This window comes from Oncorhynchus kisutch, unplaced genomic scaffold (assembly GCF_002021735.2).
Source record: "Oncorhynchus kisutch isolate 150728-3 unplaced genomic scaffold, Okis_V2 scaffold634, whole genome shotgun sequence".
Taxonomy (NCBI): domain Eukaryota; kingdom Metazoa; phylum Chordata; class Actinopteri; order Salmoniformes; family Salmonidae; genus Oncorhynchus; species Oncorhynchus kisutch.
In genome coordinates this window covers 391,105-408,981 of record NW_022262579.1, presented here as the reverse complement: position 1 = coordinate 408,981, position 17,877 = coordinate 391,105, and the positions used below count along the sequence as shown (strand labels likewise).

Below are 17,877 nucleotides of genomic sequence, written 5' to 3'. Positions count from 1 at the left end.
TAGCTAAGAGAACTATAGTCTGGAGTTATATCTCAGCTAACAGGACTACAGTCTGGAGTTATATCTCAGCTAACAGGACTATAGTCTGGAGTTATATCTTAGCTAATAGGACCATAGCTATAGTCTGGAGTTATACCTTAGCTAATAGGACTATAGGCTGGAGTTATATCTTAGCTAATAGGACCATAGTCTGGAGTTATATCTCAGCTAACAGGACTACAGTCTGGAGTTATATCTCAGCTAACAGGACTATAGTCTGGAGTTATATCTTAGCTAATAGGACTATAGCTATAGTCTGTAGTTATACCTTAGCTAATAGGACTATAGGCTGGAGTTATATCTTAGCTAATAGGACCATAGTCTGGAGTTATATTTTAGCTAACAGGACTATAGTCTGTAGTTATACCTTAGCTAATAGGACTATAGTCTGGAGTTATACCTTAGCAAATAGGACTATAGTCTGGGGTTATACCGTAGCTAATAGGACTATAGCTATATTCTGGAGTTATATCTTAGCTAATAGGACAATAGTCTGGAGTTATATCTTAGCTAATAGGACTATAGCTATAGTCTGGAGTTTTATCTTAGCTAATTGGACTATAGCTATAGTCAGGAGTTATATCTTAGCTAATTGGACTATAGCTATAGTCTGGAGTTATATCTTAGCTAATTGGACTATAGCTATAGTCAGGAGTTATATCTCAGCTAACAGGACTATAGTCTGGAGTTATATCTTAGCTAATAGGACTATAGCTATAGTCAGGAGTTATATCTTAGCTAATAGGACTATAGCTATAGTCTGGAGTTATATCTTAGCTAATAGGACTATAGTCAGGAGTTATATCTTATACTGTTTCCTGACTTCACTACAACAACAGTGAAAAAGAGATGTGATGTCCGTCTGACATTCAGATTACTCTCCTGAACAACTTATGAAGACTCTGCCAAGCTGCTGTTAGAGAACAAAGCAGACCGTGGTCTCAGAAACCAGTTGGACTCAGGTGCAACAGAAACGTCTAAACATTTTGAAAGAAAGATAACTACTTCCTCTGTTTTCATATACTCAACCTTTCTAAACGGTTTGGACAGTTTCACTCTTTGTTTAGTGTTTCAAAATGTCTGACGTAGTTTTGTTTCAGAGCATCATCCATTTGTTGGAGGGGAAGAGGAGCCAATAGCAGTCAACGGTGAACATTAGTATGAATTTTATAATAGACACACACAAAAAAAAACAAGACCACTTTAGTGCTTAAAAAAACATTTTACTGATACTGCTCAAGTGTTCAAAGGTCTGTGTGTATTGACATATAGATATATACACAGGTAGGACAGAGGACAGGTACAGTAGGACAGGTAGGACACAGGACAGGTACAGTAGGACAGGTAGGACACAGGACAGGTACAGTAGGACAGGTACAAAGGTCTGTGTGTATTGACATAGACACCAAAGTTATGAAATAATTATCGGTTCAAAAATCGACCTGTCCATGATAACGTGTGGTGTTTACATGTATTTTCTATGTAACACAGACAAAAATTAACTTTCAAACAGAACATACAGGTAGGACAGAGGACAGGTACAGTAGGACAGAGGACAGGTAGGACACAGGACAGGTAGGACAGAGGACAGGTACAGTAGGATAGAGGACAGGTAGGACACAGGACAGGTGTTGGGGAATAATCAGAATTAGTTGGGTAACATAGATGAGATGTTTTATTTTCATGATATGCTTATGAGTTACTTCTCATCAGAATGTATCTTGTTGTACTATAGTGGTGGCCGGTTGCAGTTATCTGTTCTCTGTCCTGGGGTCAGTTACTTCTCATCAGAATGTATCTTGTTGTACTATAGTGGTGGCCGGTTGCAGTTATCTGTTCTCTGTCCTGGGGTCAGTTACTTCTCATATAGAATGTCTTGTTGTACTATAGTGTTGGCCGGTTGCAGTTATCTGTTCTCTGTCCTGGGGTCAGTTACTTCTCATATAGAATGTCTTGTTGTACTATAGTGTTGGCCGGTTGCAGTTATCTGTTCTATGTCCTGGGGTCAGTTACTTCTCATCAGAATGTCTTGTTGTGCTATAGTGTTGGCCGGTTGCAGTTATCTGTTCTCTGTCCTGGGGTCAGTTACTTCTCATCAGAATGTATCTTGTTGTACTATAGTGGTGGCCGGTTGCAGTTATCTGTTCTCTGTCCTGGGGTCAGTTACTTCTCATATAGAATGTCTTGTTGTACTATAGTGGTGGCCGGTTGCAGTTATCTGTTCTCTGTCCTGGGGTCAGTTACTTCTCATCAGAATGTATCTTGTTGTACTATAGTGGTGGCCGGTTGCAGTTATCTGTTCTCTGTCCTGGGATCAGTTACTTCTCATCAGAATGTATCTTGTTGTACTATAGTGGTGGCCGGTTGCAGTTATCTGTTCTCTGTCCTGGGGTCAGTTACTTCTCATATAGAATGTCTTGTTGTACTATAGTGGTGGCCGGTTGCAGTTATCTGTTCTCTGTCCTGGGGTCAGTTACTTCTCATCAGAATGTATCTTGTTGTACTATAGTGGTGGCCGGTTGCAGTTATCTGTTCTCTGTCCTGGGGTCAGTTACTTCTCATCAGAATGTATCTTGTTGTACTATAGTGGTGGCCGGTTGCAGTTATCTGTTCTCTGTCCTGGGGTCAGTTACTTCTCATCAGAATGTCTTGTTGTACTATAGTGGTGGCCGGTTGCAGTTATCTGTTCTCTGTCCTGGGGTCAGTTACTTCTCATATAGAATGTCTTGTTGTACTATAGTGGTGGCCGGTTGCAGTTATCTGTTCTCTGTCCTGGGGTCAGTTACTTCTCATATAGAATGTCTTGTTGTACTATAGTGTTGGCCGGTTGCAGTTATCTGTTCTCTGTCCTGGGGTCAGTTACTTCTCATATAGAATGTCTTGTTGTACTATAGTGGTGGCCGGTTGCAGTTATCTGTTCTCTGTCCTGGGGTCAGTTACTTCTCATATAGAATGTCTTGTTGTACTATAGTGGTGGCCGGTTGCAGTTATCTGTTCTCTGTCCTGGGGTCAGTTACTTCTCATCAGAATGTATCTTGTTGTACTATAGTGGTGGCCGGTTGCAGTTATCTGTTCTCTGTCCTGGGATCAGTTACTTCTCATCAGAATGTATCTTGTTGTACTATAGTGGTGGCCGTTTGCAGTTATCTGTTCTCTGTCATGGGGTCAGTTATTTGGGCCACAGAAAGGGGAGGGGTCAAGCTTGTCTTCATATGTAAACATATATTTTAAACCAATGATCTCTTGGCTCCACAATGTGGGTGTGCCAGTCAGTGTGTCTCTGTGGTCTTGTCCAGGAGGGGGGTATTTGACATATGCCTGTTGATGAGGATTTGTTTTATGGTCCTGAGAGCGAGATAAGAACATAGTTTAGGAGACAAAGCTGAATGATACATTATGGCCAATGCTGTCTGGCTATGTGTGTCTTTGCTATAAAGGATCTCAGTTGCAATGTGTAAGGGTCTCTCAGAGAATTCATTGATAGACACTGAATTGATCTGAGAGTCACAGGGTTGCAATGGAGCTCATATAATTAAAGATGGACTTTATGATATAACTCGGACTTGTGTGGTGGTTTGCTCTCATGATTTGGTAAATACAGGACATTTCCACGACAAAGGTAATACTGATGTGACTACAGGTAGGACACAGGACAGGTAGCACACAATACAGGTAGGACACAGGACAGTAATACTGGTGTGACTACAGGTAGGACTCAGGACAGGTAGGACGAGGATAGGTAGGACTCAGGACAGGTAGGACGAGGATAGGTAGGACTCAGGACAGGTAGGACTCAGGACAGGTAGAACACAGGACAGGTAGGACTCAGGACAGGTAGGACTCAGGACAGGTAGCACACAGGACAGGTAGGACACAGGACAGGTGGGACTCAGGACAGTTAGGACACAGGACAGGTAGGACTCAGGACAGGTAGGACTCAGGACAGGTAGGACTCAGGACAGTAATACTGGTGTGACTACAGGTAGGACACAGGACAGGTACAGTAGGACACAGGACAGGTAGGACACAGGGCAGGTAGGACTCAGGACAGGTAGGACTCAAGGCAGGTAGGAAACAGGACAGGTACAGTAGGACACAGGACAGGTAGGACACAGGACAGTAATACTGGTGTCATGGCAACAAGACATTCAAACAGCAAAGTTAACAAGGTAAAACACGTCATAGTAAAACTAACTGATGATGAATCTATGGATCTCTGCCTTCGAAAGCCAAGACATTAAATACTAGATAGACGTGACAAAACATATGTTTTTCCATCTAGATATTTGAGAACAAGAAGTGTGTGATTAAAATAAAGTTGAACAGTGTGAATGAAAAGTTTTGATCAATACTGTCAACAATTACAGCCTTCGCGCTGTACTAAAAAACATAAAATAATATAATGAAACAATCACCTTGTATCTGCTGAGTTTTATGACATAAAGACAAGACTAACACACGTCTGGACTGTGTAATAACATGTAATAACACCTCTGGACTGTAATAACACCTCTGGACTGTGTAATAACACCTCTGGACTGTGTAATAACATGTAATAACACCTCTGGACTGTGTAATAACATGTAATAACACCTCTGGACTGTGTAATAACACCTCTGGACTGTGTAATAACACCTCTGTGTAATAACACCTCTGGACTGTGTAATAACACCTCTGGACTGTGTAATAACACCTCTGGACTGTGTAATAACACCTCTGGACTGTGTAATAACACCTCTGTGTAATAACACCTCTGGACTGTGTAATAACCCCTCTGGACTGTGTAATAACACCTCTGGACTGTGTAATAACACCTCTGGACTGTGTAATAACACCTCTGGACTGTGTAATAACACCTCTGTGTAATAACACTTCTGGACTGTGTAATAACACCTCTGGACTGTGTAATAACACCTCTGGACTGTGTAATAACACCTCTGGACTGTGTAATAACACCTCTGTGTAATAACACCTCTGGACTGTGTAATAACACCTCTGGACTGTGTAATAACACCTCTGGACTGTGTAATAACACCTCTGGACTGTGTAATAACACCTCTGTGTAATAACACCTCTGGACTGTGTAATAACACCTCTGGACTGTGTAATAACACCTCTGGACTGTGTAATAACACCTCTGGACTGTGTAATAACACCTCTGGACTGTGTAATAACACCTCTGGACTGTGTAATAACACCTCTGGACTGTGTAATAACACCTCTGGACTGAGCAACAACACATCTGGACTGTGTAATAACTGTGTAATATCTTAATTAACAACACCTCAGTTTTGCCACTCAACATTTGAGAACAGAAGTCAATCTGATTTCATCAGGCTAACATTGGCACAACGGCAAATTAAAATCCCGGCGGCGTGTTCAGCAGGACGCAACGTTGTGTCACATTCAGATAGAAATATACTACGTAGAACAAACAACCCCTCTCTGACGTGTAGAATCAGGAATCACTTCAGCTCTACTTGTTGGCATTTCTATCTGCAACATCCAACGACGTTTTGCTACCGAAACGTCGGCCCCTGCTGCGCGTAATAACCAGTAATCAGCCGTGAGAGTTGAGAGCCCGTGTTGGAGGATTGTGGGTGTTCCTCAGTGGTGATACGCAGTCAGAGTAAAGTGAGCTAAAACAACCTCTAAACCTTTATTTCACCAGGAACAAAACAGCTAATGAATGACTTCCATGGCAAAAATGAATGGTTTTCCACCTCTTAAAGAGGTTTCTGTTTTTGCTTATTAACCTTTGTGTTCAATTCCAATTACCACCTGTTAGCCTTTCTGTTAGGTAGCCCTACTTCTGACTGACGTTGTGACATAATCCCACAATCAAGTGTTTATGTAGTGCTATGTAGTGTTTATGTAGTGCTATGTAGTGTTTATGTAGTGCTATGTAGTGTTTATGTAGTGCTATGTAGTGTTTATGTAGTGTTTATGTAGTGCTTATGTAGTGCTATGTAGTGTTTATGTTGTGCTATGTAGTGTTTATGTAGTGCTATATGGTGCTTATGTAGTGCTATGTAGTGTTTATGTAGTGCTATGTAGTATTTATGTAGTGCTATGTGGTGCTTATGTAGTGCTATGTAGTGTTTATGTAGTGCTATGTAGTGTTTATGTAGTGCTATGAGGTGTTTATGTAGTGCTATGTAGTGCTATGTAGTGCTTATGTAGTGCTATGCAGTGTTAGGTCGACTGCTGAGTATAAGGTTGTTGAATGGTTGGTATAAGGTTGGTTTAAGGTTGGTTTAAGGTAGGTGTACAGCTGGTTGTAAGGTTGGTGTAAGATTGGTGTATGGTTGGTGTAAGATTGGTGTATGGTTGGTGTAAGATTGTTGTATAGCTGGTTTAAGGTTGATGTGAAATTGGTGTGTGTCGGTGTAAGATTGGTGTAAAGTTTGTGAAAGATTGGTGTAAGGTTGGTGTTAGGTTGGTGTAAAGTTGGTGTAGGGTTGTTGTCAGGTTTGTGTTAGATTGGTGTAAAGTTGGTGTTAGGTTGGTGTAAAGTTGGTGTAGGGTTGGTGTAAAGTTGGTGTTAGGTTGGTGTAAAGTTGGTGTAGGGTTGTTGTCAGGTTTGTGTTAGATTGGTGTATACAGTGGCTTGCGAAAATATTCCCCCCCCCCCTTGGCATTTTCCTATTTTATTGCCTTACAACCTGGAATTAAAATTAAAAAATTTAAAATGAAAACAAACAAGAAATAAGACAAAAAAACAGAAAACTTGAATGTGCGTAACTACTACTTTATAGAGCCACCTTTTGCAGCAATTACAGCTACAAGTCTCTTGGGGTATGTCTCTATAGCTTGGCACATCTAGCCACTGGGATTTTTGCCCATTCTTCAAGGCAAAACTGCTCCAGCTCTTTCAAGTTGGATGGGTTCCGCTGGTGTACAGCAATGTTTAAGACATACCACAGATTCTCAATTGGATTGAGGTCTGGGTTTTGACTAGGCCATTCCAAGGTATTTAAATGTTTCCCCTTAAACCACTCAAGTGTTGCTTTAGCAGTATGCTTAAGGTCATTGTTCTGCTGGAAGGTGAACCTCCGTCCAAGTCTCAAATATCTGGAAGACTGAAACAGGTTTCCCTCAAGAATTTCCCTGTATTTACCGCCATCCATCATCCCTTCAATTCTGACCAGTCCCTGCCGATGAAAATCATCCCCACACCATGATTCTGCCACCACCATGCTTCACTGTGGTTATGGTGTTCTCAGGGTGATGGGAGGTGTTGGGTTTGCGCCAGACATAGCGTTTTCCTTGATGGCCAAAAAGCTCCATTTTAGTCTCATCTGACCAGAGTACCTTCTTCCATATGTTTGGGGAGTCTCCCACCTTTTGGCGAACACCAAACGTGTTTGGTTATTTTTTCTTTAAGCTATGGATTATTTTCTGGCCACTCTTCCGTAAAGCCCAACTTTAATAATAACAAATTAAAATCCATTTAAATTACAGGTTGTAATGTAACAAAATAGGAAAAACGCCAAGGGGGATGAATACTTTTGTAAGGCACTGTATTCGTTGAAAGATTGGTTTATGGTTGGTGATAAGTTGGTGTATGGTTGGTGATAAGTTGGTGTAAGGTTGGTGTATAGTTGGTGTATGGTTGGTGATAAGTTGGTGTATGGTTGGTGTATAGTTGGTGTATGGTTGGTGTAAGGTTGGTGTAAGGTTTTTATTGGTGTTCCTCAGGGCTCAGTCTCTCAGCATCAGTGCATACACAGTACGGTCACAGAGGGAGAAACAGCTGGCTGTATACTGTACGGAGGAAGACCTACGACAGGATTTACCAGTGATGCCGTTGTCTTACAACAGGTGGCTGTATACTGTACGGAGGAAGACCTACGACAGGATTTACCAGTGATGCCGTTGTCTTACAACAGGTGGCTGTGTACTGTACGGAGGAAGACCTACGACAGGATTGACCAGTGATGCCGTTGTCTTACAACAGGTGGCTGTATACTGTACGGAGGAAGACCTACGACAGGATTCACCAGTGATGCCGTTGTCTTACAACAGGTGGCGTCATACTGTACGGAGGAAGACCTACGACAGGATTTACCAGTGATGTCATTGTCTTACAACAGGTGGCTGTATACTGTACGGAGGAAGACCTACGACAGGATTTACCAGTGATGCCGTTGTCTTACAACAGGTGGCATCATACTGTACGGAGGAAGACCTACGACAGGATTTACCAGTGATGCCGTTGTCTTACAACAGCTGGCTGTGTACTGTACGGAGGAAGACCTACGACAGGATTTACCAGTGATGCCGTTGTCTTACAACAGGTGGCATCATACTGTACGGAGGAAGACCTACGACAGGATTTACCAGTGATGTCATTGTCTTACAACAGGTGGTGTCATACTGTACGGAGGAAGACCTACGACAGGATTTACCAGTGATGCCGTTGTCTTACAACAGGTGGTGTCATACTGTACGGAGGAAGACCTACGACAGGATTTACCAGTGATGTCGTTGTCTTACAACAGGTGGCTGTATACTGTACGGAGGAAGACCTACGACAGGATGTACCAGTGCACCGTGTGGTAACTAATGAATAAATACACAAGACATACATACTTTACATACGTGTACCTGAGCTCAGACCTATAGCACCTCTCTGACATCAGAGCACCAACAGGGGAGGGGGGGGGGGACTGACTCGCTGACACGCCAACCGCCCAACGGTCCTGACATCAGAGCACCAACAGAGGGGGGGGGACTGACTCGCTGACACGCCAACCGCCCAACGGTCCTGACATCAGAGCACCAACAGAGGGGGGGGGGGGGACTAACTCGCTGACACGCCAACCGCCCAACGGTCCTGACATCAGAGCACCAACAGAGGGGGGGGGGGGGGGGGGCTGACTCGCTGACACGCCAACCGCCCAACAGTCCGTCCCCATTATTCAAAACTCAGAGACACCACATCATTAAGGTTTTCAGAGTTTCATAGTGCAAGTGAAATGTCTTTATCGTCTCACGGAAAGAACGTCCTTAAATTCCCTTCAAGTTTAGTCCAGCTGCTCTCAGCTGCTGAACTTGGCGTGGACGATCATACGAGGCTTAGGTAGTGTTGGGGGTTGCTTAGGAACAGATCTGGGGGGGAAGGAAAGGGAGATAGATGTTAAAAGTGCATGTTAAGTATCACGTCCAGAAATTGAATGTGAATGGTTTGAAAACATAGTCTTGGCATGACTGGATAAATTGATTAATCTCAGAATGCTGAACAAAATCTTCCTTGGCCAGCCAGTAACAGTCTGTCAAGCGAGACTATAAGTTGATTGATCTAATGCTGGGTGTTGTCCAAAGTATCTGGGACGCACCTGTTGTGGTGTGGAACAGGTCTCAGCGGCCTGGGGACACCGGGGACAGGTACAGGGATGGGGACACCGACAGCAATGGGACTACGAATCAGATGACCACTCCTTCCGGGGGAGTTAGGGTTAGCAGGTAAAGGCTTCTGGGTATTCCTGCTCAGGGGGTAGGCAGTCAAAGGCTTCTGGGTATTCCTGCCCAGGGGGTCGGCAGGTAGAGGCTTCTGGGTATTCCTGCCCAGGGGGTCGGCAGGTAGAGGCTTCTGGGTATTCCTGCCCAGGGGGTCGGCAGGTAGAGGCTTCTGGGTATTCCTTCCCAGGGGGTCGGCAGGTAGAGGCTTCTGGGGTGGACTTGGAATCTCCAAATCCTATTAAAGACAGACACACCGACAATCAAGCAAAACAATCAATGAATGAAGCAATCAGTCTATCAAGCAAATCAACTCTTTATTGTCCCAATTGGAACATGCGTAGAGCAGTATTAAGTCCAAAATGAGCCATGATGATTAATTCAAAACTGAAAACGGATGGAATCAGTCGACTCAGATGATAACGTTGACCCACACACACCACCAGGGGGCGATCAAAGCCACTTAATTGTACCCCAGGTCTCATCTGAGCTCTGTCTGCCTGTATTACCGCATCAACACCATCCCTTGGTCACCATGGCAGCCCTCCCTCCCACCCTCCCCAGACAGACAGTATATATATGTGTGTCCAAAATGGCACCCTATTCCCGAAAGGGCCCTGGTCAAAAGTAGTGCACTATAAAGGGCCATTGAAGAATCAGCCAGCATGTGATGAAGATACGTCATGTGTTACTAATCTACTGTAGAAGGATGACATCTGATTAACTGTCTGGCTGTTACCTACTGTACAGATGTTCCACATTCACACACACACTCAGACAGACAGAAATAAAGAACACACACACACACACACACACACACACACACACACACACACACACACACACACACACACACACACACACACACACACACACACACACACACACACAGACAGACAGAATAAAGAACACACACACACACACACATCGTTTCTCTAAGAAGGAAAGAGTGTTTAGATACTCCATACCGTATAATACAGTATCATACAGTATCATATCATACAGTATCATACAGTACCATACAGTACCATACAGTATCATACAGTACCATACAGTATCACACAGTATCATACAGTACCATACAGTATCATATAGTACCATACCATACAGTATCATACAGTACCATATAGTACCATACAATACATTACCACACAGTATCATACAGTACCATACAGTATCACACAGTATCATACAGTACCATACAGTACCATACAGTATCATATAGTACCATACCATACAGTATCATACAGTACCATACAGTACCATACAGTACCATATAGTACCATACCATACAGTATCATACAGTACCATATAGTACCATACAATACATTACCATACAGTATCATACAGTACCACACAGTATCATACAGTACCATATAGTACCATACAGTACCATATAGTACCATACAGTACCATACAGTATCATACAGTACCACACAGTATCATACAGTACCATATAGTACCATACAGTACCATATAGTACCATACAGTACCATACAGTACCATACAGTACCATATAGTACCATACCATACAGTATCATACAGTACCATATAGTACCATACAATACATTACCATACAGTATCATACAGTACCACACAGTATCATACAGTACCATATAGTACCATACAGTACCATACAGTATCATACAGTACCATACAGTATCACACAGTATCATACAGTACCATACAGTACCATACAGTATCATATAGTACCATACCATACAGTATCATACAGTACCATACAGTACCATATAGTACCATACCATACAGTATCATACAGTACCATATAGTACCATACAATACATTACCATACAGTATCATACAGTACCACACAGTATCATACAGTACCATATAGTACCATACAGTACCATATAGTACCATACAGTACCATACAGTATCATACAGTACCACACAGTATCATACAGTACCATATAGTACCATACAGTACCATATAGTACCATACAGTACCATACAGTACCATACAGTACCATATAGTACCATACCATACAGTATCATACAGTACCATATAGTACCATACAATACATTACCATACAGTATCATACAGTACCACACAGTATCATACAGTACCATATAGTACCATACAGTACCATACAGTATCATACAGTACCACACAGTATCATACAGTACCATATAGTACCATACAGTACCATATAGTACCATACAGTACCATATAGTACCATACCATACAGTATCATACAGTATCATATAGTATCATACCATACAGTATCATACAGTACCATATAGTACCATATAGTACCATACAGTATCATACAGTACCATATAGTACCATACAATACATTACCATACAGTATCATACAGTACCACACAGTATCATACAGTACCATATAGTACCATACAGTACCATACAGTATCATACAGTACCATACAGTATCACACAGTATCATACAGTATCATACAGTACCATACAGTATCATATAGTACCATACCATACAGTATCATACAGTACCATACAGTACCATATAGTACCATACCATACAGTATCATACAGTACCATATAGTACCATACAATACATTACCATACAGTATCATACAGTACCACACAGTATCATACAGTACCATATAGTACCATACAGTACCATATAGTACCATACAGTACCATACAGTATCATACAGTACCACACAGTATCATACAGTACCATATAGTACCATACAGTACCATATAGTACCATACAGTACCATACAGTACCATACAGTACCATATAGTACCATACCATACAGTATCATACAGTACCATATAGTACCATACAATACATTACCATACAGTATCATACAGTACCACACAGTATCATACAGTACCACACAGTATCATACAGTACCATATAGTACCATACAGTACCATATAGTACCATACAGTACCATATAGTACCATACCATACAGTATCATACAGTATCATATAGTATCATACCATACAGTATCATACAGTACCATATAGTACCATATAGTACCATACAGTATCATACAGTACCATATAGTACTATATAGTACCATACAGTATCATACAGTACCATATAGTACTATATAGTACCATACAGTATCATAGAGTATCATATAGTACCATACCATACAGTACCACACAGTATCATACAGTATCATACAGTACCATATAGTACCATATAGTACCATACAGTATCATACAGTACCATATAGTACTATATAGTACCATACAGTATCATATAGTACCATACCATACAGTACCACACAGTATCATACAGTATCATACAGTACCATATAGTACCACACAGTATCATACAGTACCATACAGTACCATACAGTACCATATAGTACCATACCATACAGTATCATATAGTACCATACCATACAGTATCATATAGTACCATACCATACAGTACAGTACCATACCATACAGTACCATACAGTACCATACAGTATCATACAGTATCATATAGTACAATACAGTACCATACAGTATCATATAGTACCATACAGTACCATATAGTATCATACCATACAGTATCATACAGTACCATACAGTACCATACAGTATCATACAGTACCATATAGTATCATACCATACAGTACCATACAGTATCATACCATACAGTATCATACAGTACCATACAGTATCATACAGTACCATACAGTATCATACAGTACCATACAGTACCATACAGTATCATACCATACAGTACCATACAGTACCATACCATACAGTACCATACCATACAGTACCATACAGTACCATACCATACAGTACCATACCATACAGTATCATACCATACAGTATCATACAGTACCATACAGTATCATACAGTACCATACAGTATCATACAGTACCATACAGTACCATACAGTACCATACCATACAGTACCATACAGTACAGTACCATACCATACAGTACCATACCATACAGTATCATACAGTACCATACCATACAGTACCATACAGTACCATACAGTATCATACCATACAGTACCATACAGTACCATACCATACAGTACCATACAGTATCATACCATACAGTACCATACAGTACCATACCATACAGTACCATACAGTACCATACAGTACCATACAGTATCACACAGTATCATACAGTACCATACAGTATCACACAGTATCATACAGTACCATACAGTATCATACAGTACCATACAGTATCATACAGTACCATATAGTATCATACAGTATCATACAGTATCATACAGTACCATACCATACAGTACCATACCATACAGTACAACAAGCATGTCTATCCAGATACCATACAGTACCATACAGTACCATACAGTATCATACAGTACCATACCATACAGTACCATACAGTACCATACAGTATCATACAGTATCATACAGTACCATACAGTACCATACAGTATCATACCATACAGTACCATACAGTATCATACCATACAGTATCATACCATACAGTACCATACAGTACCATACAGTACCACACAGTACCATACCATACAGTACCATACAGTACCATACAGTATCATACCATACAGTACCATACAGTACCATACAGTATCATACAGTACCATACAGTACCATACAGTATCATACCATACAGTACCATACAGTATCATACCATACAGTACCATACCATACAGTACCATACAGTATCATACCATACAGTACCATACAGTACCATACAGTACCATACAGTATCATACAGTACCATACAGTACCATACAGTATCATACCATACAGTACCATACAGTACCATACCATACAGTACCATACAGTATCATACCATACAGTACCATACAGTACCATACAGTACCATACAGTATCATACCATACAGTATCATAGAGTAGCATACAGTACCATACAGTACCATACAGTACCATACAGTATCATACCATACAGTACCATACAGTATCATACCATACAGTATCATACCATACAGTACCATACAGTACCATACAGTACCATACAGTATCATACCATACAGTATCATAGAGTAGCATACAGTACCATACAGTATAATACCATACAGGACCATACAGTATAATACCATACAGTATCATACACTATCATATCATACAGTATCATACAGTATCATACAGTACCATACAGTACCATACAGTACCATACCATACAGTACCATACCATACAGTACCATACAGTACCATACAGTACCATACAGTATCATACCATACAGTATCATACAGTACCATACAGTACCATACAGTACCATACAGTACCATACCATACAGTACCATACAGTACCATACAGTATCATACCATACAGTACCATACAGTACCATACAGTATCATACCATACAGTACCATACAGTACCATACAGTACCATACAGTATCATACCATACAGTACCATACAGTACCATACAGTACCATACAGTATCATACAGTACCATACAGTACCATACCATACAGTACCATACAGTACCATACAGTACCATACCATACAGTACCATACCATACAGTACCATACAGTACCATACAGTATCATACCATACAGTATCATACCATACAGTACCATACCATACAGTACCATACAGTACCATACCATACAGTACAACAAGCATGTCTATCCAGATACCATACAGTACCATACAGTACCATACAGTACCATACAGTATCATACCATACAGTACCATACAGTATCATACAGTACCATACCATACAGTATCATACAGTACCATACCATACAGTACCATACAGTATCATACAGTACCATACAGTACCATATAGTACCATACCATACAGTACCATACCATACAGTACCATACAGTACCATACAGTACCATACCATACAGTACCATACCATACAGTACCATACAGTACCATACAGTATCATACAGTACCATACAGTACCATACCATACAGTACCATACAGTACCATACCATACAGTACCATACAGTACCATACAGTATCATACCATACAGTACCATACCATACAGTACCATACAGTACCATACCATACAGTACCATACAGTACCATACAGTATCATACCATACAGTACCATACCATACAGTACCATACAGTACCATACAGTACCATACCATACAGTACCATACCATACAGTACCATACAGTACCATACCATACAGTACCATACAGTACCATACAGTATCATACCATACAGTACCATACCATACAGTACCATACAGTACCATACAGTACCATACCATACAGTACCATACATACAGTACCATACAGTACCATACCATACAGTACCATACAGTACCATACAGTATCATACCATACAGTACCATACCATACAGTACCATACCATACATACAGTACCATACAGTACCATACAGTACATACCATACAGTACCATACCATACAGTACCATACAGTACCATACAGTACCATACCATACAGTACCATACAGTACCATACCATACAGTACCATACAGTACATACAGTACCATACCATACAGTACCATACAGTACCATACAGTACATACCATACAGTACCATACAGTACCATACAGTACCATACCATACAGTACCATACAGTACCATACAGTACCATACCATACAGTACCATACAGTACCATACATACAGTACCATACAGTACCATACAGTATCATACAGTACCATACAGTACCATACAGTATCATACCATACAGTACCATACCATACAGTACCATACAGTACCATACAGCATCATACCATACAGTATCATAGAGTAGCATACAGTACCATACAGTATAATACCATACAGTACCATACCATACAGTACCATACAGTACCATACAGTACCATACAGTACCATGCCATACAGTACCATACCATACAGTACCATACCATACAGTACCATACAGTACCATACAGTACCATACCATACAGTACCATACAGTACCATACAGTACCATACCATACAGTACCCATACAGTATCATACAGTACCATACCATACAGTACCATACCATACAGTATCATACAGTACCATACCATACAGTACCATACAGTATCATACAGTACCATACAGTATCATACAGTATCATACAGTACCATACCATACAGTACCATACAGTATCATACAGTACCATACCATACAGTACCATACCATACAGTATCATACAGTACCATACCATACAGTACCATACAGTATCATACAGTACCATACAGTATCATACAGTATCATACAGTACCATACCATACAGTACCATACAGTATCATACAGTACCATACAGTATCATACAGTATCATACAGTATCATACAGTACCATACCATACAGTATCATACAGTACCATACAGTACCATACAGTATCACACAGTATCATACAGTACCATACCATACAGTACCATACAGTATCATACAGTACCATATAGTACCATACAGTATCATACAGTACCATACAGTACCATACAGTATCACACAGTATCATACAGTACCATACCATACAGTACCATACAGTACCATACAGTACCATACAGTACCATACCATACAGTACCATACAGTACCATACAGTACCATACAGTATCATTCAGTACCATACAGTACCATATAGTACCATACAGTATCATATAGTACCATACAGTACCATACAGTACCATACAGTACCATACCATACAGTACCATATAGTATCATACAGTACCATACAGTATCATACAGTACCATACCATACAGTACCATACAGTATCATACAGTACCACACAGTATCATACAGTATCATACAGTACCATACAGTATCATACAGTACCACACAGTATCATACAGTACCATATAGTACCATACAGTACCATATAGTACCATACAGTATCACACAGTATCATACAGTACCATACCATACAGTACCATACAGTACCATACAGTATCATACAGTACCATACAGTACCGTACCATACAGTACCATACAGTTCCATATAGTACCATACAGTACCATATAGTACCATACAGTACCATACAGTATCATACAGTATCACACAGTATCATACAGTATCATACCATACAGTACCATACAGTACCGTACCATACAGTACCATATAGTACCATACAGTACCATATAGTACCATACAGTACCATATAGTATCATACAGTACCATACAGTATCATACAGTATCACACAGTACCATACAGTACCATACAGTACCATACAGTACCATACCATACAGTACCATACAGTATTATACAGTACCATACAGTACCATACAGTACCATACCATACAGTACCATACAGTACCATACAGTATCATACAGTATCATACAGTACCATACAGTATTATACAGTACCATACAGTACCATACAGTACCATACCATACAGTACCACACAGTACCATACAGTACCATACAGTATCATACAGTACCACACAGTACCATACAGTATCACACAGTACCATACAGTATCATACAGTACCATACAGTACCATACAGTACCATACCA

General features: G+C 40.5%; 1 protein-coding gene across 1 annotated transcript in view; it reads right to left on the bottom strand.

Annotated features, from left to right (window-relative positions):
* Nucleotides 1-8,915: 8,915 nt before the first annotated feature.
* LOC116360850 (vegetative cell wall protein gp1-like) overlaps nucleotides 8,916-17,877 on the bottom strand; it is a 22,110-nt gene continuing 13,148 nt past the window's right edge. Inside the window, exons 3-4 of the mRNA XM_031815799.1 lie at nucleotides 9,381-9,739; nucleotides 8,916-9,153 (exon numbers count right to left, since the gene is read on the bottom strand). Of these exons, the coding sequence (XP_031671659.1) occupies nucleotides 9,084-9,153; nucleotides 9,381-9,739 (429 nt within the window). The 3' untranslated portion in view covers nucleotides 8,916-9,083. The remainder of the gene's footprint in view (nucleotides 9,154-9,380; nucleotides 9,740-17,877) is intronic.